This window comes from Callospermophilus lateralis, chromosome 4 (assembly GCF_048772815.1).
Source record: "Callospermophilus lateralis isolate mCalLat2 chromosome 4, mCalLat2.hap1, whole genome shotgun sequence".
Lineage (NCBI taxonomy): Eukaryota > Metazoa > Chordata > Mammalia > Rodentia > Sciuridae > Callospermophilus > Callospermophilus lateralis.
This window is the reverse complement of record NC_135308.1, coordinates 162720959-162746017: the sequence shown is the minus strand read 5'-3', so window position 1 is coordinate 162746017 and position 25059 is coordinate 162720959. Positions and strand designations below refer to the sequence as shown.

At 62.0% G+C, this 25059-nt stretch overlaps 2 protein-coding genes across 7 annotated transcripts in view; both read left to right on the top strand.

Moving 5' to 3' along the window:
- LOC143398602 (beta-parvin) overlaps nucleotides 1–12268 on the top strand; it is a 44138-nt gene extending 31870 nt beyond the window's left edge. For 5 of the 6 annotated variants that reach the window (XM_076855461.2, XM_076855460.2, XM_077109338.1 and 2 more), the window contains 4 exons: nucleotides 731–799; nucleotides 3350–3451; nucleotides 7822–7894; nucleotides 9790–12268. In XM_076855461.2, coding sequence (XP_076711576.2) covers nucleotides 731–799; nucleotides 3350–3451; nucleotides 7822–7894; nucleotides 9790–9866 — 321 coding nt within the window. In that variant the 3' untranslated portion in view covers nucleotides 9867–12268. The remainder of the gene's footprint in view (nucleotides 1–730; nucleotides 800–3349; nucleotides 3452–7821; nucleotides 7895–9789) is intronic. The other variant, XM_077109337.1, reaches the window with a different exon arrangement.
- Nucleotides 12269–20183: 7915 nt separating this feature from the next.
- LOC143397289 (uncharacterized) lies at nucleotides 20184–24517 on the top strand. Its single transcript, XM_077109281.1, has 5 exons — nucleotides 20184–20247; nucleotides 20294–20494; nucleotides 21974–22069; nucleotides 24204–24268; nucleotides 24461–24517. Exons 1-5 carry the CDS (start codon nucleotides 20184–20186, stop codon nucleotides 24515–24517), a joined length of 483 nt encoding a protein of 160 aa, XP_076965396.1.
- Nucleotides 24518–25059: the final 542 nt, after the last annotated feature.

Sequence of the window (25059 nt, the reverse complement as noted above, 5' to 3'; positions counted from 1 at the left end):
GATGGTGAGATTCATGCATCTTCATTTGGGGACAGGACGTCTTACAGTCCTGTGGAACCCGCTTTTGGGAAGTGCCAGTCCAGGCTCAGTGACATCTTTATGTCCTGGAAACGTGACCACAGGCTGTGGGAATCGCCCATGGTCCTCCCAGACTGAGCCTTCCTCGTTTCCTCAGGTCCCAAGGACCGGGCCTGGGCGTCCCCGCCCTGCCCCGCCCCAGCCACATCTGGCCCAGGGACGGAGCAGATGGGTGGACAGTGAGGGAGGAAGGTCCTCTCCTCCAGGCTGTGTCCTGAGGACCCAGCCTCAGTTTCCCACCTGCCTGGTGGGGCCAGAGGCATTGCCCCCTCTCAGGGCCACCGTGACGTAGCCTGGGCCACCTCTGTGTGACTCAGGGTGGTCACTGGGTGGAACGGGTGTGGCCCATGGTCACCTTGCTCCTTCAGTAGGTGGGGTCAGCGGGGCCACCAGCCAGGTACAGAGCCATCTGGCGTCTCCCTCTGACTCCTGCTTCCAGCTGTCCTCCTCAGGCCCGCAGTGGGGGTGGCCTGGAGGGACCCGGGACCCTGCCCCCTGCCAGGCTCCTCCCCAGGCCACCAGCCGTGGCTGGCTGCACGCGCCCCGCGTCTGGCACGGGGCTTTCTCACTGAGCCCTGGTGGCAGTGGGTACTGGTGGACACCCCATGGGGCCAGTGCTGTCCCCGATGTCCCCTCTCGCTCTGCCTTGCAGTCGCTCATCACTTTTGTGAACAAGCAGCTGAACAAGCTGAACCTGGAGGTGACGGAGCTGGAGACCCAGGTAGGTGGGGCTCGGCCCCCAGGTGGGCAGGGCGGGGCTCGGCCCCCGGGTCTCTGTCCTGGCGTCCAGCACCTCTGAGCCCGGGTGGGGCAGGGACGAGCAGGCGGGAGCCCCTGGGTGCTCCTGGGCTGTGGACACAGCGCCGCTCTGCGTCCATGGCCGTCTCTGGGCCTGAACTTGCCCTTTCAGAAGGACGCAGCCATGTCGCACTGGCGCCCACCCCTGGTGACTTCACGTCAACCTCCTGACCTCTGCAGGGACCCTGTTTCCAAATAAGGTCACGTTCACAGGTCCTGGGGACTAGAACTCCGACATGTCTGTTCTGGGAGAAGGCCCAACTCTCCACACCCTCCGGGGCTGCACCCCACACTGTCACGCGCCTTTGCACGTGCAGGTCCCTCGGGTCTGATGCCCTGCGGTGGAGGCCGCTGCTGTCACCTGTGGCCCTGTGACCTGCACCTGGCAAATGCTGAATAATCCCCCTCCAGTGAACGTGGATAGAATATTTCTTCTGCAATAGAATGCACACCTCCCGCCCCAAGATAAAGTGGCGCGGTGAAAACAGGTCCTCAGCCTTGGCAGACAGGACGCCGGCTCCCCGGATTAGTCTGGGGCCTTGGGAGCTGTTGGCACAGAGGCCTCTAAGGCACAGCTGATCCTTCTTAAGCCCCTGGGCGATTTCCCTCACCCCTTTCTCCTCCTTAGACTTCTCTCATTTGCTTTTCTAATTAAAAAAGTAATTCAGGTTCATTGTAGAAATGCCTGAAAGCGCAGATAAGCAAAACAAATGAAAACCATCCCTAATCCCCTCACCCAGGGCTGCACCCAGGGCTCTGTGGCGCCCTCCCACTACCCGCGGGGGGCTGAGCGGCAGCCCAGTCTGCACCGGGAAGTCCCCTGGTCCCTTTTCTAAAGCACGTATTTGCGCATCAATTGAAAATGCATCCATTATTTCTGGCAATTTGCTAACGCGTTGCCTGTCGAGGTGCTGAGTTCACAGGCACATTTTCTCAGGTGAGGGGTCCTGCATCAGCTGCTCTGTCCTGTGTTTTGGTCCCTAAATACATCAGCTGCGTCCTCCTTATAAGACAGAGGAGCGCATCCCTGCCTGGCCTCTCCTCTTGTCCCGTCCACCTGGGGATCTACATTTTCTTGCTCTGAGTTGTTCCCCACTCAGCCAGCCCTAGTGACACTGGTCTCCCTGGTCTTGCTCCTGGGACACAAGTGCCTCTGTCCAGCCATTTGTACCCTCCTCCATTTCCCGGATTGACTCAGAGAAAGGCAGGCACCAGGGCCAAGTGGCGGTATGGGGGCTGCTGCCCCCGCATCCTGACCGGCATCCCCAGCCCGTCACTTCTCAGATGGGCCAGCACCTAGCACCAGAAGCCAGGGTGCCTCAGTTTTGGACGCTGCGCTTCAGTGCACATCCGTCCTCCTTCCGCAGCGTCCACTCCTGTTTCCAACGTCACATTGTCTGTAGAGGAGGCGGCATGTCACCCACCGAGCAGCCGGCAGGCTGAGTCCAGGGCCCGGCCAGTGCCACAACCCCAAAGGACTGTTCCGTTTCTTAGTGGCATGTCCCCTGCCGTGGGCCAGGGCAGGCCACCATTGGGTGTCTGTCGGGGGGGGGGGGGCTGCAGCAGCCTCAGGCAGGCCTTGGCTCCTCAGAGGTCATTTTCAAAAGATGGCGGGTCCTGCTGCCCCTTGTCCCGCCCTCCCACGCCCAGCATCACCTGCTCTGGGGGTGGGTGCAGGCCGTTTAGGGCCCAGTGGGAAGGGACTCTGGATGCGGGGTGCCACAAAGGCTGGCATCTCCAGGGGCCCCCGGGGGACTGTCCCAGCCGTGGGTGCAGCTGGTGCTTAGTGTTGGCCGGAGGGAGAGCCAGCGCACCAGGTGGCCCGTCTGCCCTGCACCCGCACCCTGCAGACACTGATGGGGGGCTGGCTCTTGCTGGGGGTCCTGCCCATCCTTGCTGGCCCTCCCCTGAGACCTAGTGTCAGTAACAGGGACAGTTTCAGACACATGGCCTCAGCCAGGCTGCTGCCCCTGACCCCAGACACTAGCCTCCAGGCACCTGGTCCTGCCGGTGCCTTGCTCAGACGTGTGTGTGCATGCACGTGTGTGTGTCTATGTGTGTGTGCGTGTGTGTGTCTGTGTCTCTGTGTGTCTGTGTGTGTCTGAGTCTGTGTGTGTGTCTCTGTGTATGTATGGGTCTGTGTGTGTGTGTGTCTCTGTGTGTCTGTGTGTGTCTGTGTCTGTGTCTCTGTGTGTGTGTCTGTGTCTCTGTGTGTGTGATTCTGTGTGTGTGTGTGTGTGTGTCTGCCTGTATGTCTGTGTCTCCCCCCCCCCGTCTCTTTCTCCCCGTCTCTCCCCACTCTGGGGGTCAGGACCTGGGGTGGGAGCTTTGTCCGGTCCTTGCCTTGGTTCCAAACCTGCTGCCCGGGTGAGGTGAGGGCTGGATGATTTGGATCATTTCGCTGTTCAACGTTTCTCCTCCCTTGAGTCTGTTAAAGTGTTTGCTGGGAATGTCACCAAAGCCTCCCCTGCAGTTTGCAGATGGCGTTTACCTGGTCCTGCTCATGGGTCTTCTCGAGGACTACTTTGTCCCCCTCCACAACTTCTACCTGACCCCGGAGAGCTTCGACCAGAAGGTACGTGTGCGGTCCCCTCCCTGGTGGCCCAAGACCTGCTGACTGGAACCCTAAGCACCCTCCGCAGCCTGGGGGCGTCTTGAGCAAATGGAAGCTAGGGTTGGTGTGGACGCAGCTCCCGGAAGAAGGACTGAGAAGCCATCGTAGCCTGCGAGGCACCAGAGTTTGTCCTCCACCTTCCCTTTGGGGTCCTTTGCGTGGCCTTCTGTGGCTCTGGTACTTGTGATCCAGGGTCAGATCCTGCCACACATCCCTCGGGTTTTCCTGCTCTTTGTGAGTGTCCCCAGTGCCCTCTGGGCAGCTCTGTGGCCAGCGTCTCCTTTCCCCATTCTTGGGCAGCAACATATTCCCAATGTTTTTCCTACTAAACGATCGGGCAGCTTCTTGAATAGATACCGACATCCCTCTGTCCTTAGGAGGTGGGTGCCAGGACCCACGAGGACACCAGTGTCCACCACTCTTTTGTCCTTTACGTAAATGGCGGAGGATTTGCACAGAACCCGCCCACAGCCCGCGGTGTGCTCAGATCACTCCTCACACCGCCCCACCTGCTGCAAAGTGAGCGCCAGGGAGACAGTGGCCCTGCGGTGCCCAGGGGGACGTCTCTCTGCCCAGAGGTCCCGGTCAGCACTTGGTTTGGCTGCAGGTGCGGAACCTGTGCGTCTGTATTTATTCTGTGGCTGTTTGCTTAGGAAAACATTCCCAGTAGGATTATTGGGGCTGTCCTGGTGGGGGTGCCCATGCCCCCCGCTGGCTTGTCCTTGTGGGCTCCCCCAGCCCAGCCCGTCATGGCAGCCCGAGTGCCTTGCTGTAAACACTTGGCCACGGATGGGCTGGGGCACCGTGGCTCACGGCGTCTGTCACTTTATTTTCTCAAAAGTGCCAGACCCGTGAGTCGGGGAGGCAGACGGTGTGAGCTGGCGGTGGCAGCCTGAGAAGCAGCGGGAACCAGGGCAAAAGCGTGGACCATCCGCTTGCTCTGGCCCCGTGCGGGCGGCTGCCAAGCGCCCCCAGGTCCTGCCTGCGGAGGTGCAATTAGAGCAGAGGAGCGGGCTCGGCTCGGGGCGTCCTGTCCGACCCAGGGTGGGGGTGGACGGGCACAGGCCGCGGGCGAGCCTGGGAAGTCGAGGCCGCGAGGTTGTAAGGAGGCTGCACTCAGCCTTGTTCCTGAGAGGTCCCTTCTGTGTTGAGACTCATCAGCTGGCCACACCCTGGTTCAGCGGGATCTGGAGCCGGGTCTCTTGCCAAGACGAGGCTTTGTACAAATGTCAGAGGCGCCACCCCTGGCCCCAGCCTTCCTCCCCTTGAATCCAGATGAAAGTCTGCGTCGGTCCTGCCCTGGCCCGGGAGGCTCCAAGCCTGACTCACCTGTGAATCAGGGCGCGGAGGGGGGCTGGGGGGCTCTCTGGGCAGCTGCTTGTCCCCTGGAGGAGGGGCCTGTGGCTCTGGGTCCCCAGGGCTGGCTCCTCAGTGGGGGCTCTGGGGTTCTGGTCTTTCCTCACGTCCCTGCATACCCTCTCGTCCTCCTCCTGGGTGAAGGTCCCGAAGCGCTGCTGCCGTGTCCCCCGACGATCTGTCTCCTGACCTGGCAGCTGCCTGTGGCCTGGCAGCTTTTCCCGTGGGGACTGGGCCACCAGAGGCAGGCTGGTTCTGCCACCTGTGTGCTAGGTACTGCTCGGATGACCGTGGCGACATGGTCTCCAGTGTCCTGGGCACCGAGACCACAAAGCACCTTTGCTGTGGCTCTGGGGACCTCAGTAGCGCTCCACCTTTTCTGGAGGAGGGGCCGAGAGAGTCAGAGAGCAGTGCAGGGGAGGCACCGGGCGCTGCCCCCCACCCCAGGACGGGCAGCTCAGCCCAGCAGGGCCCTGCCCCATGGCGGGCGGCGCCCCTTGAGGCCTGGGTGCCTGGGGACGGCCTGCGGCCTTTGGCTCTGCACACTCCAAGCCCCTCGTGCCCTTCGGCCATCTGTGGGGGAGATTCCACAGAACCTCCCGTCCGTGCAGCGCGGCGTCTGGAGATGTGGAATTTGTTCCCCGGAGATCCCAGGGAGGGCCTTGCAGTTTCAGAGTGCGTCCCCCTGTGCCCGGCTGATGAGTCCACTCTACCAGAGGCTCAGGTCTCAGGGCAACCCCCAGCCAAGGTCGCGGAGTCTCCAGGGGGGGCTGGAAGGGCCGGCTGCACTCCGGAGGTTTTCCAAGACCCTCTGAAGTGCGGAGAGAAAGGCCGCGCATCCGCCGGACGCGGCCACATGTGGTGGGTCCCACGGCAGCCTCAGTCAAGGGGGCTCTCCACGCCTCCCAGGAGCTGCCTGCTGGCCTGCGCGTCCACCCAGAGGACGGGGGTGACAGGCCTGGCGTGGTGGCCCCTCCTTCTGCATTATCTCAGGCCGAGGAGGACGCAGAAGGGAATCCCACCTCAGAACCAAACACCTCAAGCTGAGGGGCTGCGGGCAGGGTCCTAGGGGTCTTCCCCATGGACTGTGCTCTCCGTGGGGTGGGGTGGCCAGGTGGGTGCCCGCTGACTCGAGGCTGCTGCTGGCGTGTGTGCGTACACATGGGTGGGGACGTGCGTGGAGCCCTGGTGGTGGCTAGAAGCAGAGGCCCCCGGAGGACAGGATGGGCGCTGGACCCCGATGGCCGTGCCCGGTGCAGGCTCCATCTCTTCAAGCCTGCGCCTCTCTTGGCATGGACGTCCCGCCCCGCCTCAGCCCAGTGCCCGCTCTGTGAGAGGGAGAGCACTGCCTTGCCCAGGGTCCTGTGCTGGGTGGCCGCTCTCCCTGCCGAGCTGCCCGTCCTGGCTCCAGCCCCTTCTCTGCTCCCAGGGCTCACCCCACCCTTGGGCCCAGAGGCGCAGCCCCCATCCCCAGGTCCTGCTCCTTGTCCGTGGGCCTGTCCTGTTTCCATCGGCTGATTCCAGTCTGCCTCCAGGATGGCCAGGGAGCCTCCCAGGACAGCGCCTCTGGTCATCCCGCCCAGCAAGCCTGTGCACATGGCCCGCATCTCACTGGGCCACACCTCTGTGCCTGGCCGGGGCTGGCATGCAGCAGGTGCTTTGCTTCTCTGGGCACCCCAAGTTGGGTGCCACTCCCTGAGGGTGATTTTGCCAAACACCTTTTCCCTGGTTAGTCCTTTATTTATTTTTGGCACCAGGGATTGGACCCAGCGGTGCTTAACCACTGAGCCACGTCCCCAGCCCTTTTTGTTTTATTTTTTTTGAGACAGGGTCTTCCTAAGCTCTTCAGAGCCTCATTAAGTTGCTGAGGCTGGCTTTGAACTCGTGATCCTCCTGCCTCAGCCTCCCAAGTTGCTGGGATAACAGGCGTGTGCCACACGCCTGGCCCCAGTTAATTAGTAACTGATGCTGTCAGTAAAATTATTATCTGGGGCTGGGGCGGTGGCTCAGTGGTAGAGCCCTTGCCTAGCACGTGAGGCTCTGGGTTCAATTCTCAGCACCACATTAAAAAAAGGAAGATATTGTGTCCATCCACTGCTAAAAATATATTTTTTTAAATTATCACCTGTTTCTGCTGCACTTACACTGAAATCATGAGGACGTTACTGCTCATGGGGAGTTGGTGGCTCAGGGCCCTGAGTCCTTCCCAGCTGAGGTCAGTGTGGAGCCTGTGGGTTTGGCAGCAGGTGGGTGCTGGGTGTGATGTGGCTGACCCTGGGCATTAAGCACAGCTCAGCGGCCCCTGGTCTGCCAGGGACTCTCCAGCAGTCACTAGCAGAAGGAGCGCCTCAAGCCCCTCGGAGCGAGTGGCACTAGACCCTGTGGTCACAGGGAGGAGCCACGCGGGGTAGGGCAGCTGCATCGGGCAGTGCTGGGCCAGGCCGACTCTGCAGCCACCATCCAGCTGACTTCAGTTCCAACAGGGTCCACGGTGCCTGCTCAGGGCTGAGCCCCTGCAGAGCACCGTGCCCTGCAGTTGACCAGGCCACCCTGTGCGTGCCACTCCTCACAGCCATTGCGGCAGTTAGCAGGGGCTGCTTTGTGCAGGGCAGCGCGCAGGACTGGCTGCTCTGCAAGGGTCTTGTCCTCCCTGAGCCTCAGTTTCCTCGTCTGTAAAATGGGATCCCTGCCACTTCTCCTTGTGGGTCTGGGTCTGGGGCAGAGCAGGCACCGTGGGCACGAATCCCCGAGCAGGCCCGTGCCTCCTCCTCCCGTCCCCCAGCCCCAGATCCCTGGTGTGAGGAGGAGTGTCCCCTTCTCTCTGCTCCCTCCCGGGCTCTGCCCCGGGCTCCCTGGGTCCGTGCGGCTGAGTCGAGGCTCCCTCATGCCCACCCTTGTTCCCGTCACCTCGTCAGCGGGTCACGGGCAGGCCAGTGCTGGTGGCCACAGGTCCTGAGCTGATTCTTCCTTGGCAGGTCCATAACGTGTCATTCGCCTTTGAGCTGATGCTGGACGGCGGACTGAGGAGGCCCAAGGCGCGCCCTGAAGGTAATGCCCGGCCCTTGGCAGGAGGCCCTTGGCAGGCTCCCACGTGGCAGGGACGGAAACCAGGACTTAGAAGTGGCTGGACACTGGACGTCCGTGTCTCTGGCTCATTTCCCTGTTCGGGGTCCAGGCTGAGCGTGTGGGCAGGGTCAGCTGGGCCAGTTCTGTAAGAGCCTCTTGGTTTTGAAGGACGCGGCCTCTGCCTGCAGACCTCAGGGCTGAAGGCCTCTGGCCGTGGCCGCTCAGCTGGAAAAGCAGTTTCGCGCCCTGAGAGGACATTAAAGGCTCCCAGATTTAATGAGGTCTCCCGACAGCGGGCAGCGGGCGAGGCTCCTGAGCAGGGACGGCCCAGCCAGCCTGAGGGCTCGCCCAGCACCCCGCCTGGCTTGAGGTTGTCACCTGTCCCAGAGACCTGAGCCAGCACCTGAGTGGGGGTGGGGGCGCTTCTTAGGGTGTAGACGGAGGTCAGGGTGAGGGTGGACCCAGCAGTTTCCCTTGATATCAAGTTTCCTGGCCTCTGATGCTCCTGGTCTGGGGACCCCAGAACGCGGCACGGCCATGGCATTGGCCGCCCAGTGTCCTGGGCGGGGGAGGAGCTGCGAGGGGTCCTGGGGGACTCGGGCTGAGCAGCACCCCATGGCCCTCTTGGGAAGTCGCGGGGTGGGGGGTGCTGAACACCTGAGGCGCTGACGGGTCCTGCGTGAAAAAAACCGTGACCTCCATCCCCCGGGCCCCGCAGGAGGACGCCGCAGGGCCAGGAGCTGTGGTCCTGCCTGCACACAGGAGGGCCCTTGGCTGGGAAGATCTCGCCTTAACTGGAGGCCCACAGGGGCCTGGGGGCACACGGGGACACCCAGCCCATCTGGGGAGAGGCTGGGTTCATGGGGCCCCTGGAGGGGCTCCCGTCCTGCTGTGGGAGCCACATGCTCCTGTGGGTGCCAGGGTCTGGTGGGGTGCCCCAGTGTGGCTTTTGAAGCCGTTTGATGTCAGATCTGGGGCAGCTGAGGGGGTGTGAGTCCTGTGACCCCGTGAGGGTGGGTTCTGTCGGGACAGGGAGCAGGGTCTGGCTTACACCTGCACGTGTCCCCACGTTGGCCACCTGGTCTCTGTGGCCTCTGCTCTCCCCACTACACCTACCCTGGGCTTTGGGGGGCTGGGGTGACCCCTGGGGCCAGGGGCTCTGGGCCCCCCACAGAGTACTGGCGCTCCCTCCGGTAGGCAAGCCATTCCCGGCCGCCATCTTGGTCTTCTCATCTGCAAACGGGGGGAGGGCAGGAGGCCAGTGACCCACCTGGACAGGCTGGGACCCCAGGTCCCAAGGAGGTGGTAGGTCCAGAGCCCACTGCGCCTGCCACGTCTGGCTCTCAGGCCTAGTTACCCACAGAGCTGGCGCAGGGTGGCCCTCGACACAGGGGACGAGCTCAGGGCCTTTAGCGTCACTGGGTTAAGAGGAGAAGAGGCGGGAGCCCAGACCACCCAAGTCACTTACCTGAGGCCACAGAGCAGGTGAGAAGAGCCAGGTGCCCAACTCCCAAGAAGGCCCCCTCCCCACGAAGACAGCAGCCCACACTTAGAGTCCAGGGGTCCCTGCGTGTTATTGGAGTTGGCCTTCCATCCGGGAAGTGCCCTTGGCCACCTGCCCACCCGTCCTTGACCATGTCCTGATACAGATCCCAGGAGGTCTGTGTGCTTGTCCCCACAGAAGGTGGTGGCCCTGGTGGGGGCTGTCTACGCAGCCTGTGTGTCTGGGGATGGTCACGCCGGGGTCTCCCGCACGCGCCGGCCAGTAGCCTCATGCCGAAGCGCTCAGCTGTGCCCATGGTGGCTGAGAGGCCGTGGTGACCCCAGGCAGGGCACATTCTCTCCTCTGCCAACGGTGTCTCTGTGTCCTTCTGCAGATGTGGTGAACCTTGACCTCAAGTCCACCCTGCGGGTGCTGTACAACCTGTTCACCAAGTACAAGAACGTGGAGTGACGGGGACCCCAGACGGCGCAGGACGGTCCGGGGCAAGAGAGGCGGGGCCGTGCCCCAGGCCCTTCTCAGGCAGACGCCCTGCTCCGCCCCGGCTGTGTGGCCCCTCCCATCCCTGCCTGCTTTGGTGGCCATTCACCTGCTTTCCTTGCAACCCTGCAGTGGCCAAGACCTCAGAAAATGCAGCCTCTAGACACGGCTGGGCTCCGGGTCTCCCTCCCTCCCTCCGGGCAGGCTGAGGGGTTGACTGTGTTGTCAAAAGATGACACGGAGAAGCTCGGGCCCAACCTCCGCTGGCCGCGCTGCCGCTCCCACTGGTGGCCTGGTCTCTCCGTCCACCCTGGCTGTGCGGGGCTCGGGCATTTCCCCGGTGGGGCTGCCCTTGGACGAGGGGCCTTTTTGACAAAAGGGTTTTGCAATTAAAAATCTCAACTCTCACGTCCCCGGAACCCTGGGTGTGACACAGGTCCCCCATCCCTCTGGTTCCCGTGACTTCTTGGCCACTCTGTGTTCTTACTGACCTTTAGCGTGAGCTCCCAGGACCCGTGCCCTGCCACAGGCAGAGGGAGGATTGGCTGAGGGCGTTCCTTGGCTTCCTGCAGCAGCCCAGGGCTGGTCGGGAGCTGGCTGGAGGCAGCTCAATCCCAAGGTCCGTCTGGGGATGGCCCATCGGGGATGGTGGCCTGTTCCTTTGCTAGGCCCGCAGGGCGGGAGGCTCAGAGTAGAGAGGATCCACGTCCGGCAGCTTGGAAGCCGAGGTCGAGGGGCCGGGTGCCTGCAGGATCCAGTTCCCTGGTGGCCTCGTCCTTGGCCGCCTCTCCCTGGTCTGCACAGGCGCCCCTCTGCCAGCGTCTCTGTTAAGGACACCAGTCACACGGGGCAGGGCCCGCCCACATGACCTCATCTCCTTGTTACCTCTTTAAGGCCCATGTCCATTGTGGTCACACTGTGGCCCTGGGCTTTGGAGCTGAATTTGGGGACAAGATACTGCCCGGGGGGGGGGGCATGCCGTGTCCATCTGTGTCCTCACTGTGCTCCCATGGATCTCCCCCTCTGGTGTCCCCTAGTTAAGCTCTTCACCCTGGTCACCTTGGCTTGGAGAGGAATGGCGTCCCCTCAGTTGTGTTCTCTGGCCTGGCCCTGGCCGCAGGGGTCCTGCTCTGTGGCATGCCCTGGCCCCTGCCCAGCCAGCCCCCTCTCCAAGCTCTGTGTGCTCATTAGCGACAGGAGGACAGGCCTCTCCGTCTCTTAGACCCCCGCCCCCTACAGACCAGGGCTGGGGGTCAGGGTTGATGTGGATCGAAGGTCGCACTGAAGGTGGAGATGTTCTGAACGTCCCCCCTGGCTCCAGTTGCTGGGCTGGGAGGGTTGAGAAGAGCCATTTTGATGGAGGTGGTTTCCCAGCAGGAGAAAGAAATAATTAAAACGGCATTACGGCATCTCCTGCAGGATGCAGTGACATTAAAGACCTCCTTGACAAAATATCCGGGGCCGGAACGTTCCGCGCTGCCTTCGTGACTCGCACAGAGTCCTAGCCGCCAGGGCCGCTGACCTGCTCTCAGGCGGGCCTGGCCAGGGCGTTGCTCACCCCCAGGGGTTTCGGGGGCGAGGGGGACGGAGATGAGGGTCTGGAGAGCACAGCTGGCCCTCTTAGCCAACCCGTAAAGGCTGAGGTTTAGGAGGCGGGGTCTCTCCCGGGGCTGTGGGTGCAGATGACCTGCAGGGTCCCTTCAGTCTCCTTGTTCTTGTTCTCTGCCCGGCCTGGGTGGGAGAGGGAGGGCTGGCTCTGAGGGCCCCTGTGCCGGAAAGTTCTAGAAGTTCTGGAAGGGTCTTCCTCCTTCCAGGCCACAGCCTCATGATGATTTTTCTCTGAAGAGGGGCCTGGCCCACAGCAGCGAGGTGAAGGCAAGGCCATTTGTGTCCACCCGTGGGGGCAAAGGCGTGGACAGCCCCTGCACAAGGAGTCCTGGGTTCCCAGGCCCACGCGGAGGCTGGGCGGGGGTTGGTCCGGCCCTCCGGGCGGCCCCTGGCCTGGCCACCTGCGGCTGTGGCCCCTTCCCACGTGGCCTTGTGCAAGCCTGACCTGGCCCCCCGTGTCCTGGCCGGCTGTGGTGGAGGGCGGTTTTATTTTGGAATAGCTGAATCCTCTGTTCCTTTGTGTGCCGCTATGTTATCGTCTTTTTAATTGTTCGAAGGACGTTTCCTTTGGATTTCTGGATATTAAATAAAAGCCACTAAAGCCCTGGCTGTGCTTTGATCAGACCCGCCTGGCTGACAGCAGGAAAACATGCTGCTTGCGACATGAAGGCCCAGCGCCTCCGAGCGGGAGCTGCAGCTGGGGAAGTGCCCGAGGCGCCTCAGCGCACTGCTGTTTATTCCAATAAAGGGCCGCTCGGCCGCCTGTGCTCTTTTGGCTGCTATTTTTCTCTTCCGTGCACTTGGCAGTTGCTGCCCAGCTGTCCAGTGCTGGGTCCACGTGACTCCACAGCCCTGCCTGCTTGGCTCTCTGGCCAGAACTGGACCACTGCTGGCCCTGGGCCCGGGCTGGATAAATCGGCCACTGCTGTGGAGGGGACAGGAAGTCACGAAGCCTCGTGTGCTAACTAGTGAGTGGCCACCCTTGACTCTGGGGCAGGGGACACCAGGTAACCCTCAGTGGTGGCCTAAACTTGGTGATCTACACCAGCCCCACCTCCAACCCTCCTGGGCAGAAGTCCTGGGACACCGCAGGAGCCTGGGACTGCTACAGCTGTGGCCAGCCCTGGGTGGGCAGCAGGACGGCCAGGTAGCAGTGCTGTTTAAGAAACAGAAAATGACAGACGGTGGCTGTGAGAAGCTGGTCCGAGACGCACACAGGATGGAGTCCAGGTTTGTCCCTGGGTGGCTGCCGGAAGGTCAGCTCACCCGGGCCTTCCAGCGCAGGGCTCTGAGGGATAGTTCAGCCTCCCGCCCTCAAAACCAGCCGTCCCCACCTGTTCTGCTCTCAGGGATGTGTAGCAGGGTCTGGGGACAGTGCTGGTCGTCACAGCTGCTGGCCTGCCATAGTGAGGCCAGCAAAGAGCCATCCTTCCCAGATGCCCGTGGTGCTGTGGCTTGGAAGCCCTGGGCCAGCCTGTGTCCACTGCCTCTGTGTGGGGGGGTTCCCTGTTAATATGGAGGAGGACGGAACCGTTCCCCTTCCGTGCTGGTTCTTTGAGGCCAGCAGTGGTGAGCAGCTCTCCAGAGAGCTTGCTGGCCCTGTTCAGTGGGCATTTTGCTCAGGGTCTGGTTCGTTCAGACCCGCGGCAAGTGGACAGACCTTGCCCCTGGCCTGAGCCCCGCAGCCTGGGGTGCATCGGCAATTCAGGTGAGCCACAGTGACAAAGGACACCGCAGGGAGTCCTAGGAGGCCAGCCGAGGAGACCAGGGCTCCAGGCCGGCTCCAGACCTGCGCTGAGCCTTTCTCTTAAAAGTTGTTCTGTCGCCTTCTGGTGGACACCCTGCTCTCAGGGCCCTTAGGAGCCCCTAGGCCAGCCATCCTCTCGCTGTGGGAGGGTCTTTACAGGAGGGGTCCCCCTCCTTGCCTTGCAGCCCAGGGAGCAGGCCTCAGAGTGGAGAGGAGGCAGAGACCTCCTGGGCCCCGCGCCTCCCCTTCCTCAGGAGGGACCAGCTCAGCACCATGGCTGGCCCCACCTCGGCCACTGCAGGGTGGTCACTTGATGCTCTTCAAGGACCTGGACTTGTGGGGAAGCTCGGCTCTAAGTGGAAACTCCGTCCTTGGAGTTTTAATTGATCCCATGAGTTGTCACTGCTGGGGGGCAGGCTCTCCCCGGGCCACGGAGCGGGGGACCGGAGCCTCACCCATCAGGACCCCAGCACTCGCTGGGTATTGACCAGGTGCCTGCTTCATGCCAAGCCCCATGCTAGGTGCCCCAGGGGTGCAGCAGGGGACAGGGCCTGGAGACTCGGAGACAGGAGGGGAGGACAAGCAGGGGGTGCCTGCCGGGTGGAGTGTAGCCGATGGCTCTGGGATGGGCGCGTGAGAGGCCTGAGGGCAGAGCCAGGGCCCAGGTCGCCTCCAAGGCCCACGTCACTTTCAAGGCCACATGGCCTTTGCTGATCCGGTGATCTGGTGGGACTGGCTCTAGATTCTCTTCCCCACACCAACTTTTTAAAACGAATCGACCCGTGAGCAGGAGGCAAGCCCCTGGGAGGAAGGCCGGGTCACCCAGGGGCAGGCTCCAGGGCAGTGGTGACGGTGACTGGCCATGACAGAGGCGGGGTGGTGAGGAACAGTGTGAGATGGTGAGCCGAGCACATCCCTGCATCCCTAATGACGGGGTGAGAATAAGGACTTTTTTCTCTTAATGTTTTATTTTTATTTATTTAATTTTTAGAAAGTTTGGTGGGGGGGACACTGGAGATTGAACCCAGGGGTGCTCCGACACTGAGCCACATCCCCAGCCCCTTTTATTTTTTTAAGTAATTTTTTAGTTGTTGATGGACCTTTATTTCATTTGCTTATTATTATGTGGTGCTGGGAATTGAACCCAGGGCCTCACACGTACGAGGCAAGCGCTCTACGGCTGAGCTACAACTCCCAGCCTTTGAAAATGTTTTTTTATTTGGTCTCATTAAGTTGCTGAGTCTAGCCTTGAATTTAGGATCCTCCTGCCCCAGCCTCTCAAGCAGCCGGGATCCTGGGTGCAAGATCCCCAGCGCGCTCCGCCCACCTGGCCCTCATGGCTTATTTTAATACAGTATCAAAGGAGAGCTGGAGGCAGAGACCAGGGTGGTTACCTACAGCCTGTAAATGTTGCCATCCCTCCACTGTTGCCATCGCTCGCTCCAAGCAGAGCTTCACCCCCTTCTCTTTGTATCTCTGTGCCCCTCTCTTGAAATAATAACCGTGTGTGTCTTTCCAGGCACGTTGCCTTGTTTACCCGCGTGCGCCGTCTCCCCCACATTATTCAGAGTGTTGCACACCACCTCCCTCTGCGCCTGGGTCTGTTTCCTAGCAGCACTCTCACGTGACACAGCACAGGTGTCCTGATCAGCAGATGACACAGATGGGGCAGCATTAGCTAACTGCCACCTGGGCTGCATTCAGTCGTCTCCATCACGTCCTTCATCCCCACGGCAGGGACGGGACGTGCATTGCCATCGGACCTTGGGCTGTTGGAGGCTTCGTGCGCCTTGGGGCAGAGGTGTTCTCAGCGCCTCACTGGGGGACACGCCGTGTTGCTTTGTCCTTTAGGAGGTTCATTTCGATGACTTTGTTAAGACAGGGTCATCAGTTTGCACTTGAACTATATACACCTCTTTTGGATGGACAAGTACTTATGGGGAAAGAGTTTTCGGCTATGGAGTTACGTTTCCTCCAGAAAGAACCAGAAAACTCAAGACAGGAAGCCGTGGTTTGAGGCATTAGATGAGAAGCAGACTAGGGAGCAAGGTGACCCCGGTCCTGCACAGTCCAGCTCTCCACATAAAACTGTGCTGTCCAGCCTTCAATAAAAACGCCTAGACATGTAGGGACCAAGAAACAACAACACGAGGGTGACTTAGAGCCAGCGGGGAAATACTCAATAAAAGGAACCAAAGAGTGACAGATGGTGGGTTCCACAGTCCACTGACCAGGACGCTTTAAAAGTGTGAATGTCTTGAAAGACTGTTCTATATCCAAGGGCTCTACAAGTCACGAGTCACCAAGGCAATCACAGCAGCATGTGGTCTCTGGTTGGATCCTTGAGTAACAAACACGTGCACACGTGTGCACAAACATGCGTGTGCGCACACACACACACACAGTGATAAAAGGCATTTTGAGCACTTGGCAAATCCGTATATGAGTGAAATGTTAAGAAAACATGTCATGGTAAATGTCCTGGGTGTCTTAATGTTCAGTGTCGGGTAGGAGAGGGTCCTTGTTCTCAGGGGCACGTTCTGAGGTATATGGAGGTGCGTGAGAGGACCTCTGCAATTTATTTACTTTAAGACGTTTTAGTTGTGGGAAAAACCCCACAACATAAATGGTGCCATTTCTTCCACCTTTCGATGCGCCGTGCGGTGGGGTGGGGCAGGCTCACTTTCTCACACCCAACCTCCCTACTCTGCATCCGGCAAAACAGGAACTGAGTCGCGGCGGGGCCCCAGCTGGGCCCCAGCTCACAGAAATAACCAGGGGCTCACAGACCAGGGCTCCCCTCAGCCCCTGGTCTGCCTCTCATGTTTGCAGCTGGGTCCCCAGGACCAGGTGGAGGACGCTGGGCACCTCCTCCAGAGCTGGGTCCACTGGGCAGCCCCGCAGGTTACTCTGAGCAAGGGCTGGAGGGTCCCAAGTGAGCTGCCTTTGAGATCCGAAGGGTCTCTGCCATCAAGCGCTGAGCCTCTCCTTTGGGTGGTGCTGGGGTCAACCCCAGGCCCTGGGCCGCGCTAGGCAGCCACTGTGCCCCGGGCCACACCCCAGCCCCACACCTTCGCTGGTTGTCAGAGGTGCAAGGTGAGGCCCCTGAAACTTCACTGGTCCCCAGAGAGTTCCCAGGCGGCTAGATGAGCATGTCCCCACAAGGCATCCAGAAGAGTGCCTCCCACTCTTTGTCACCTCATGGAACATGTGCAGAGTGACAGAGTTTGCGTGGCAGACTGATGGACAGATGAAGTGGCTCTGGGCTGTGGATGAGTAGCCAGCCCCGGGGCCGGGGGAGCCCCAGGCTGGGACCCCTGCACACGCGTGGCTGGCTGGCTGGCGTCAGCTGACGACAGGCGGCCCCAGGAGGGCTGACGTGGCCTCTCCACACTGAGATCTCGGCGCCCACAGTTTACGCAGCAGCTCCGGGCAGGAAAGCGCCTGCTCTCCCTGCCGACTCCGCTCTCCTGTGTGTACTTTGATGGAGCAAAATGTGCTGGTGAAGCCAGAATTGAGGACAGGCAGTCAGCGCAGACGGTGATCAGGCGATCCGGTGGGTAGACAGGGGAGATGGAAGCTGATTTGGCCTGGGAGGATGGAGAGGGCCTCTGGGAAGGCTACTGCCTCAGAGCCCTCCCCCACCCGTTGCCAAGGTTACCTGCCTGTTCCGTTCCTCCCAAAAGGCCATCAGGAAGCACCTCCTGGGCTCCCTTCCTGCTGCCATCAGCCCACCACTGGGCCCTTCCCGTGGCTCATTTGCTTCCCACCTTTCAGCCTGTCCCCAGGAGGGTTCACGCAGAGTGGGGAGAGGTCAGGGAGAAGAGGGCGGGAGGACAAAGAGAATCTAAAACTAATAAAGGCACAGGACACGCCCACTTCTTTGGATACCAGCTCTGGGTCCCCTTCCCTGCGGAGAAGTCTGTGTCACTAGTCTTTAAATAAAACTTGCTGTCTTTGCTTGCCCCAGCGTTTCTCATGTTCAAACCTCAACACCTGCAGAAACGGAACTCGGCATCACCATCACCGGCATCGCTCGCCAGCTAAGCGCTGCACACAGGCCCCAGGGCTGCTGTGGACGTGCTGTGCCGACTGTGTCTGTAGGTGACTGTGTCCTGGCTTCACTACTTGTAGGGACAGGGAGCTCAGGACACACCCAGTAGGAGACAGTCAAACTTTGGCAAGGTACTCAGCCAGAGAGGATCTGGGGGGGACCTGGCGCCCCAGGACATAGTCACTGCCTGCTCCCCAGATGCCCCATCTTGCAAGATCATCAGTAAAAGCCTTGCTGTGGTCATGCCTCCTGCCTCCTAGTCGTCCCCTGGGTGTGGTCAGCCACTGCCCCTGGGCCTCTGCATTTTGGAATGACCCCAACCCCCTGAGCTCAGGGAGCCCAGGCACATCTCACAACGCCATTTCTAAGCTGCAGAGACAGTCACCGCGGCACTTCCCAGGGCGACCTCTGGACCCTCCTCCAGGAATCGCCACCGTCCCATCATTCAGCACTGACCAGGCTGAGCCCACTTTCAGCCACCAACTGTCAAACAGTGGAGCCCCGGGTGGCTCCTGCCAGCGCCCAGTGCCCAGTCCCTCTTGCGAGCGCGCTGCGGCAGCGGCTCCTTCAACGCCCGCTCCCGACCCCCTGAAACCCACTCCTGCACCTTTCCCACCTCCTCTGCTGACATAAATTAGCAAACGTGGGCAACTTTTTAAAAAAGCACCCGACTTTCAGGCGAGGCCTGTTGCTGGTCCACCCAGGACAGTGTGAACTGACCGCAGGAATACACATGTCCGAGGTTGTGGGAGTGATGGGGGGGGGGAGGAAGGGACATCTCCAGGCTGGGGGCACTGGAGGGCATCACGGTGGTTCTCCCCCGGGAAGGGCTGCTTCTGCTGAGAAGGGTCCCCCCGACGCTCGAGCCTGGCTTCTCGCAGCCACTGTTCTGACTTCCCAGGGCCCTTCTTTCCTTCTGCCCTTCGCACCGACGGCTCAGCGGCTGCGGGTTTAGCCGCGTCCTAATCCCACATCACACAGGATTAGATCCCACGTCTGATTTTCAGCTCCGTCCTCCCGGCTGCTCCAAGAGATAAGAGCTCCTTCTGAGCCGTCAGAAAAGTCCCTGGTGCCCTAAACATGCCCACGCGGAACTGAGAATTCAAAGCCCCGGACGGCTCTTTTCTTGTGTTAGACCTTTGGTTTACAATCAAAAGCCAGCTCGCCCTGCTGTCCTCCAAATCCTGTCCTCCCCTTGGAAGCCGCAGCTCCCCCTGTGCAGCTGAGATCTCACCGCCACTCAGAACCCAGCGGTCACAGGGAGCGTGTTGGCCCCCGAGGGCCGCCGTCTGCAGAGCTCCTCTCTCCATAACTGGAGGGCACAGTGCCTGCTGCTGTGTCTGGTGACCTGTCCTGTCTCAGCTGGACTCCTGCCCACCATGAAGTAGCTGACCCTGGTGGAGGTCCGGCTCCCGCCAGCGGCTCCCAGAGCAGTTTCTGAAATGGCCTTCCTGGGCCCTCGGACCCTGGGCCCCACACACGGTTGAGCTGGGGCTCCGCCTTCTCGCACCTTCTTCACTGGGCTCAGGGTCCCCCCACCCAGGCCTCTCAGTTCCTGCCCTTGAAAGCAGGTGGGTGAAGCCTCTGATGTGCTGGTGGGGCCGGGATCCAGGTTCAGAAGCTGCCACCAGGACCATGGGACCCGGAGCCAGGCTGAGCCTTCTCCCAACCCCCGCGACACAGGTCCCAGTGGGGCTTCCTCTCTCCCTGGGGCCTTGTGAGCCCCAGTCCTGCACGGGGACCTTGGAATGGCACAGACTGTTGGGGAGCCCTGGTTTCTTCCTTGGTGTGGGCTGATGGTGGACCCTGCTCCACGGCAGGTTGCAGGCACTCAGCGCGCTCACCACTGCGTCGGTCTCCTCATCAGCAGTCGGGGGAATGAGCGGGATCCCGCGTGTCATCACCCCTCATGCCCACCTCCCCGCTCTTGGCTCTGCCCTGCTCTTCCGCCTGCCTGATCTGGCCACTTCTCTGATCTCTTGGCAAAGACAGGGTGGCTTGTCTCCTGGTCCCCGGCGTGGTTGCCTGTCACTGTGGAAACTCACAGTCCATCTGGTCCTGAAGATTTAAGCTCAGAGACCAGCCCAGGTCTCAGGTGTTCTCCGACAAACCCTCTGTGCGGGGGTCTCTCCCGAACCCCCCTAGGCTCCGTGTGTGCTGCTTCCAGGGCCTCCGGGGTCCCTCCCGGGTCTCCAGCCAGCAGACTCCTGTTCAGCCACCGAGGCCCTGTCCCCTCTAGGGAGTTGCCCTCATCCCCTCAGCAATAAGAGTCACCAATTTATCCCTTGAGCCCACTTGGGCGTGGGTTGTTCTGGGCTCTGGCACAGCCGGGCAGAAGAGAGCCGCCCTGCCCTTGCAGAGCGCCCCCAGGTGGAGACCTGTCTCAAACACCAGCCTGCGGCCCACTGAGCGAGGGTGTGGTCCCAGGCCAAGCCCTGGGAGAGTGGGGCTGAGGAGCCTCCAGGGCCCTGTAAGAATCCCAGGGGGCACCTACCTGGGAGGGCAGGGGGCTTCCTGGAGGGGGGGCATTGAGGTCCAAGGGCAGAGCCCGGCAGGGCCTCCAGGCAGGGAAGAGTCAGAGCTGCCAGCAGGGCACTGAGGGAACAGGAGGGTCAGCAGGGCTGAAGGGCGGAGGGCAGAGAGGTCAGGAGAGGTCAGGGGAGAGGATGGAGCTGTGGCCAGCAGGATTGGAGGACCCTGGGACTTGCAGGTGCAGGGGACGGGGGAGGCCTGGGCTCAGGGGTGGGGCAGAGGGACAGTCTGCTGGCGGCTGGGGGTGGGATGCCAACCCCCCAGGTCCTGGCCTCAAAAGCTGCCCCTGGGAGGTGGGGAGAGGGGAGGGAGTGGCTTGGTTTGGGCAGAGGAGGGGAGGAAGTCGGAAATGCCCCGTCGGAGGTACCTGGGAGGCGGGGCTGGGAGCCAGGCTGGTGGTGGGGCCGGCACCCGTGGGCTCCTGCAGCCTGGTCCCCCCAGCGCCCTCCTGGCCCGTAGCACAGAGGAGGAAGCTCCCCGCGGCCACCGCCACCAGCAGAGCAGGCCCCAGAGGAAGTGGGCAGGGCCCCTGCCTCCCCCGCAGGGCCCAGGCCACCCACCCGCCCAGGAAGCCCAGGAAGCCCAGGAAGCGGAACCTGCCTCTCCCAGGAGCAGAGGACCCTCGGGGAGGCCTGATCTCCCGTGTACAGGAGGCGCCAGGTGAGTCCCTGCATCTGGGCCTGGGGAAGGCCTCGGCCGGGGGAACCCCTGCCTGTCCACGTGCCTGGGAGCCAGATCAGGGCCACCTGGGAAGGAGCCCGCCTGGCTGAGGCTGCCCGGGCTGGGAGGGCAGAGGTCAACACCGAGGGCCTCACACCATGGCGCCTAGGGATGCCTCATCCCCTCCCCATCTCACGGAGGACCTGCTGAGGCTCCAGGGTCCCTGCTGTGCCTCTCCCTGTACCAGGGAGACAGTTCCCCCACCCCCCTCGCCTCTCTGAGCTTCATGCCACCCCCCTTGCCTCTCTGAGCTTCATGCCACCCCCCTTCTGGGAAGCCACTGAGACTGGGGCAGAAGAGAGCCTTGCCCAGGGCTGCTGGTCACTAGAGACAGTCCACTTCTGTGTCCCCTCAGCCACCTAGGTCCAGCATTGAGTCCAGCCCTTCCTTGTCCAGATGAATGAGGACCAGAGAGGGGAGGGGATTTGCCTGAAGCCACACAGCCTGTGTGAGGAGGAGCCTGCCTGGAACCCCGAGCCCAGGCCAGGGCTCTTTCCCCTTTGGCAGCTGTGGCCCAGGCTGCATCTGAGTGTCCCCTGGACATGGGAATTGTGGGGCCAGTGTAGTGCCCTGCTGCCCCACTTCAGAGCAGGGCCACTGTGAGCCCAAAGAGGGGGACTCCAGGACCCTCAAGTCCCCTACCCTCAAGCCCAGGGCGCAGGTGGGGGCTCCCTGCCTGGACCCCTGTGGGTGCCCTGCCCACCCGGCTGACTGAGAGAGTCTGGAAAGGGGGGGAGCAGGGGCTGGAGAGAGGGGGGGAGGCTGCTGGCCCTCAGCGACTGGAGCCAGAGACAGGAAGAGGGAGGGGAACCGGAAGGGCCTGTGGCAGTGACAACGAGGAGACTGGCCCTCCCCGTAGAGCGCTGCCTGGAGCCCTGAGACCTCGCTCCCTGAGAGGCCCAGGGTGCTGGGGAGAGTCTTGCTGGTCCACCCAAACTGCGGGGTGGGGACGGCCCGGGGGCTTGGGCTCCCGCTCGGCCCCCCTCCAAGCCCTCCCTGCTCAGCCTTGGGCCCAGAGGCCCCGATGGCACGTTCCGCCCAGGAGCTAACATCGGGGGTGTCATCCATCAGTGCCATCTGCCAGCCCACACGCAGGCCGGCCCCCTGCTGAGCCGGGGTGGGGGTTCTGAGCTCTGAGGAACTGCTGCAGCCGGCTCCGCGGCTGCTCTGCTCGGCACCCACAGTGGGGCCCGGGGAGGACCCGCTCCACAAGCCTTTCTTGGTGTGTCCTCCATCCTGTGCTTAGGCCTCCTGCCCACCCGGGACCCCGGCCCTTCACCTGGGCCCTCATGGTGACCTGTCCACCTGGAGCTGAACTCCACCCACCCCGAGCCTCCTGGGCAGGAGGAAATGACAGATGAGCACAGAGTGAGTTTAGGGCTCTGGGACTTGACACCCTCTGTCCCCTGCATCCTCCAGGGCGGGCCAGAGAGAAGATGGAGCCAGAGTCCCTGTACAACCTGCTGCAGCTCCCCAGCGAGGTGGCCCTGCCCACGGAGGAGCTGCTCCCACAAGGTGCCGCCCAAGTGGCTGAGGGCTGGGGCCGGGGCCGAGGGTGAGGGTCTGTGTCACAAGGGACTGCTTCCTGGGTCGTCATCCGGGCCCCCAAGCTGCTCGCCCTGCCTCTGCCTCACTTGGCTGGACCCAGCTCTGCTCCTGGAACCTTCCACAGCCCTCTGCACCCACCGCATGGCCTCCCGTGCCACTAAGGCTGGAGCCAGCCCAACGCACACAGCTGGCGCCGAGAGCTTCTGCCCAGATCCTTGCTCCCAAGAGTGGGTGCCGTTACCGCCTCTTACAGAAGAGGACTCTGAGGCACGGGGAGCCATGTCACGTAACTCACCTAGTGAGGATGGAGCTGGCCCCCAGCCAAGGAGGGGCCGCAGGACCCAGCGTCCACCCTCCACGCCATGCCACCTCCCCAGGGTCCCGTGGCCTGGAGGGTGATGGGCTGTAGGTCTGCCCCTTCACCCAGTGGGTCTCTTCCAAAGGTGGGTGGGCACAGGACCCGAGCAATCCCATCTGCGGGATGGGATTCTAGTCTCCCTCCTGGAAGTCGCCCCAAACAAGCACACTGCCAGGCACACAGCGCTGCGCACGCCCCTGTGCCCAAACGGAAAGTCCCACACCGCCACACACCAGGCAGCAGGCCTGGCCTGGGGGGAAGTGCCCTCGGTGAGCCCAGGACAGAGCCAGACCCCACAGCAGAAGCACTGGGCAAGGTCAGGCCAGGAGGAGCGGGGACACCAGGAGAAGACAGCAGAGCGCTGACCCTGTGAACACAGCCTGGCAACGTGGGCGCCACAGGGAGAGAACACCCGTGCCAGGAGGGTCCCAGGGGGTGGGTGGGCCAGGCCCCAAGGAAGGACGGCTCTGTTCCCAGTCAGCTGGCCAACTTCCTGTCTGTCTGCTGTCCCTCCTGGTTTATGAGCCCCGGAGCCTGGAAACCATCACAAAGAAGACGGCTGAGTTGGGGTGGTAGGGCTTAGTAACCTGAAATAAATATTGACTTTCTGTTTTACAGTTGACTTAGAGACACCTACAGTTCCACAACACAGAGCTAGGACTCGAGATGATTAGGAGTCCTGGGAACCCGCTCCAGGAGGGCGGTCCCACATCACCCATCACCCGTCCACCCACCCATCTACCCACCTATCCACCCACCCACCCACCCATCCACCTACCCATCCACCCACCCATCCACCCATCCATCCATCTACCCATCCACCCACCTACCCATCCATCTACCCATCCACCCACCCACCCACCCATCCACCTACCCATCCACCTACCCATCCACCCATCTACCCACCCATCTACCCACCTATCCACCCACCCACCTACCCATCCACCTACCCATCCATCTACCCATCTATCCACTCAATCACCCATCCACCCACCCATCCATCCACCCACCATCTATCTACCCATCCACCCACCCATTCATCCATCACCCACCTACCCATCCATCTACCTATCCACCCACCCATCTTTCCTTCCTTCCTTCCATCCACTCACCCACCCACCCATTCCCTCACTTGCTCACCCAGGAGCTCCTCGGGGCTGGGAAGTGTGGGAGGGTTTGGGGTTTCTAGCCAGTCCCCGGGGGTCAGGCTGCACTGTGAGCTCAGGCGTGGAGGCCATGTGCTGACTCCGTGTCCCCCACATGTCGGGGCCAGCTGACCTTGGAGGTCCGCAGGCCTCATATCTTGTGGGCCCTGGGGTCTAAAATGCCGGGGAGCTGCTGATGGAGGCCTCAGAGGGCGTGGGCTGGTCTCAGTGCCCGACGCGGCAGGGCTGCCAGGGCAGTGTCCACCATGGCCCTTGGAGCTGGTGAGGCTGCGGGTGAGCTGAGGTTTCACCAAAGTGAAGGGCAGGGCTGCCAGATGAGGCACAGGACACCCGGTCACGTTTGAATTTCACATAAACAAGCAATAAACTCTGAACTTAGGCAGGACCCAAAACACAAAGCTCGCCTCCCCTGGGGTTGAGCTGGTGCTTGCGGGGGACCTGAGCAGAGGGCGCTGGAGGCGAGGTGCAGGACAAGTCCCCTGGGGCCTGGGCCCCGGCTCTGCGGTGACCTTCAGGGAGACCGTGGCTGAGCTTCCTCTGGGCCCCACACGTGCATCATGCCCACCTCTGTTTCCAGGAGCAAAGAAGAAATACCTGCCCCCCAATTCCCGGAAGGACCCCAAGTTTGAAGAACTGCAAAAGGTAGGGCAGCCCTCAGCACCGCGCTCTGGGGTCTGTCCCCTGCCTGGCGCTTGCCTCCACCCGGGGGACAGTGGGCTGCCCTCTCCCTTCCTTGGCCCTGGAGACCTGCTGAATGCCGAGCGCCAGCCTGGGCCGTGCACACCCCATCCACCTCATGACTGTTGATGGGGACTTCTGTCCCCTGTGTCCCAGGGAGAGGTAGCAGACTGTGTGGGCCACCCAGCTCGCCGTGACATAGCTAGGGTCTGATTCAGGCCCTCAGCCTTGGTCCTATTTCCCACTTGGCCACCCAAGGCAGAGGGGAGCTGGTGGCCGGTGGGTGTGGGCCTGGGCCACCGGTTCTCGTTCTCGGCCTGGCCATGGGTCCCGCTGCTGGCCCAGCTGGCGTTGGTGGGCTGGGCCTCCCCTTCCCAGTCTCTGCACAGCCTGTCTGTCGCCTTCTCCAGGGCGGCCGCCCGGGCCCTCCACCTTCTGTGCCCTGCGGCTCCGTGGACCTTCCCCCTCTCTCCTCCACCCCTTCCCACCTGCCACCGCGCACAGCCCCACTGGCCCTGGGTCCTAGAGAAGAGTCCCCCTGGCCAACAGCCTTCTGGGTTTGGGTCCCCAGAAGCTGGTCGCGAGCTGTGGATTTGGGTTGGGGGTCATCCCAGGTGTGGAAGGAAGGGGCCAGTGCATAGAGGGATGGATGGTCATGGCCATGGGGACTCAAGCCTGTGTCCCAAGAGTCAGCTCAGTGCCGAGGCCCTAGTGTCCCACCCGGTGCCTGGTATCATCGCCTGCTGGGACCTGTC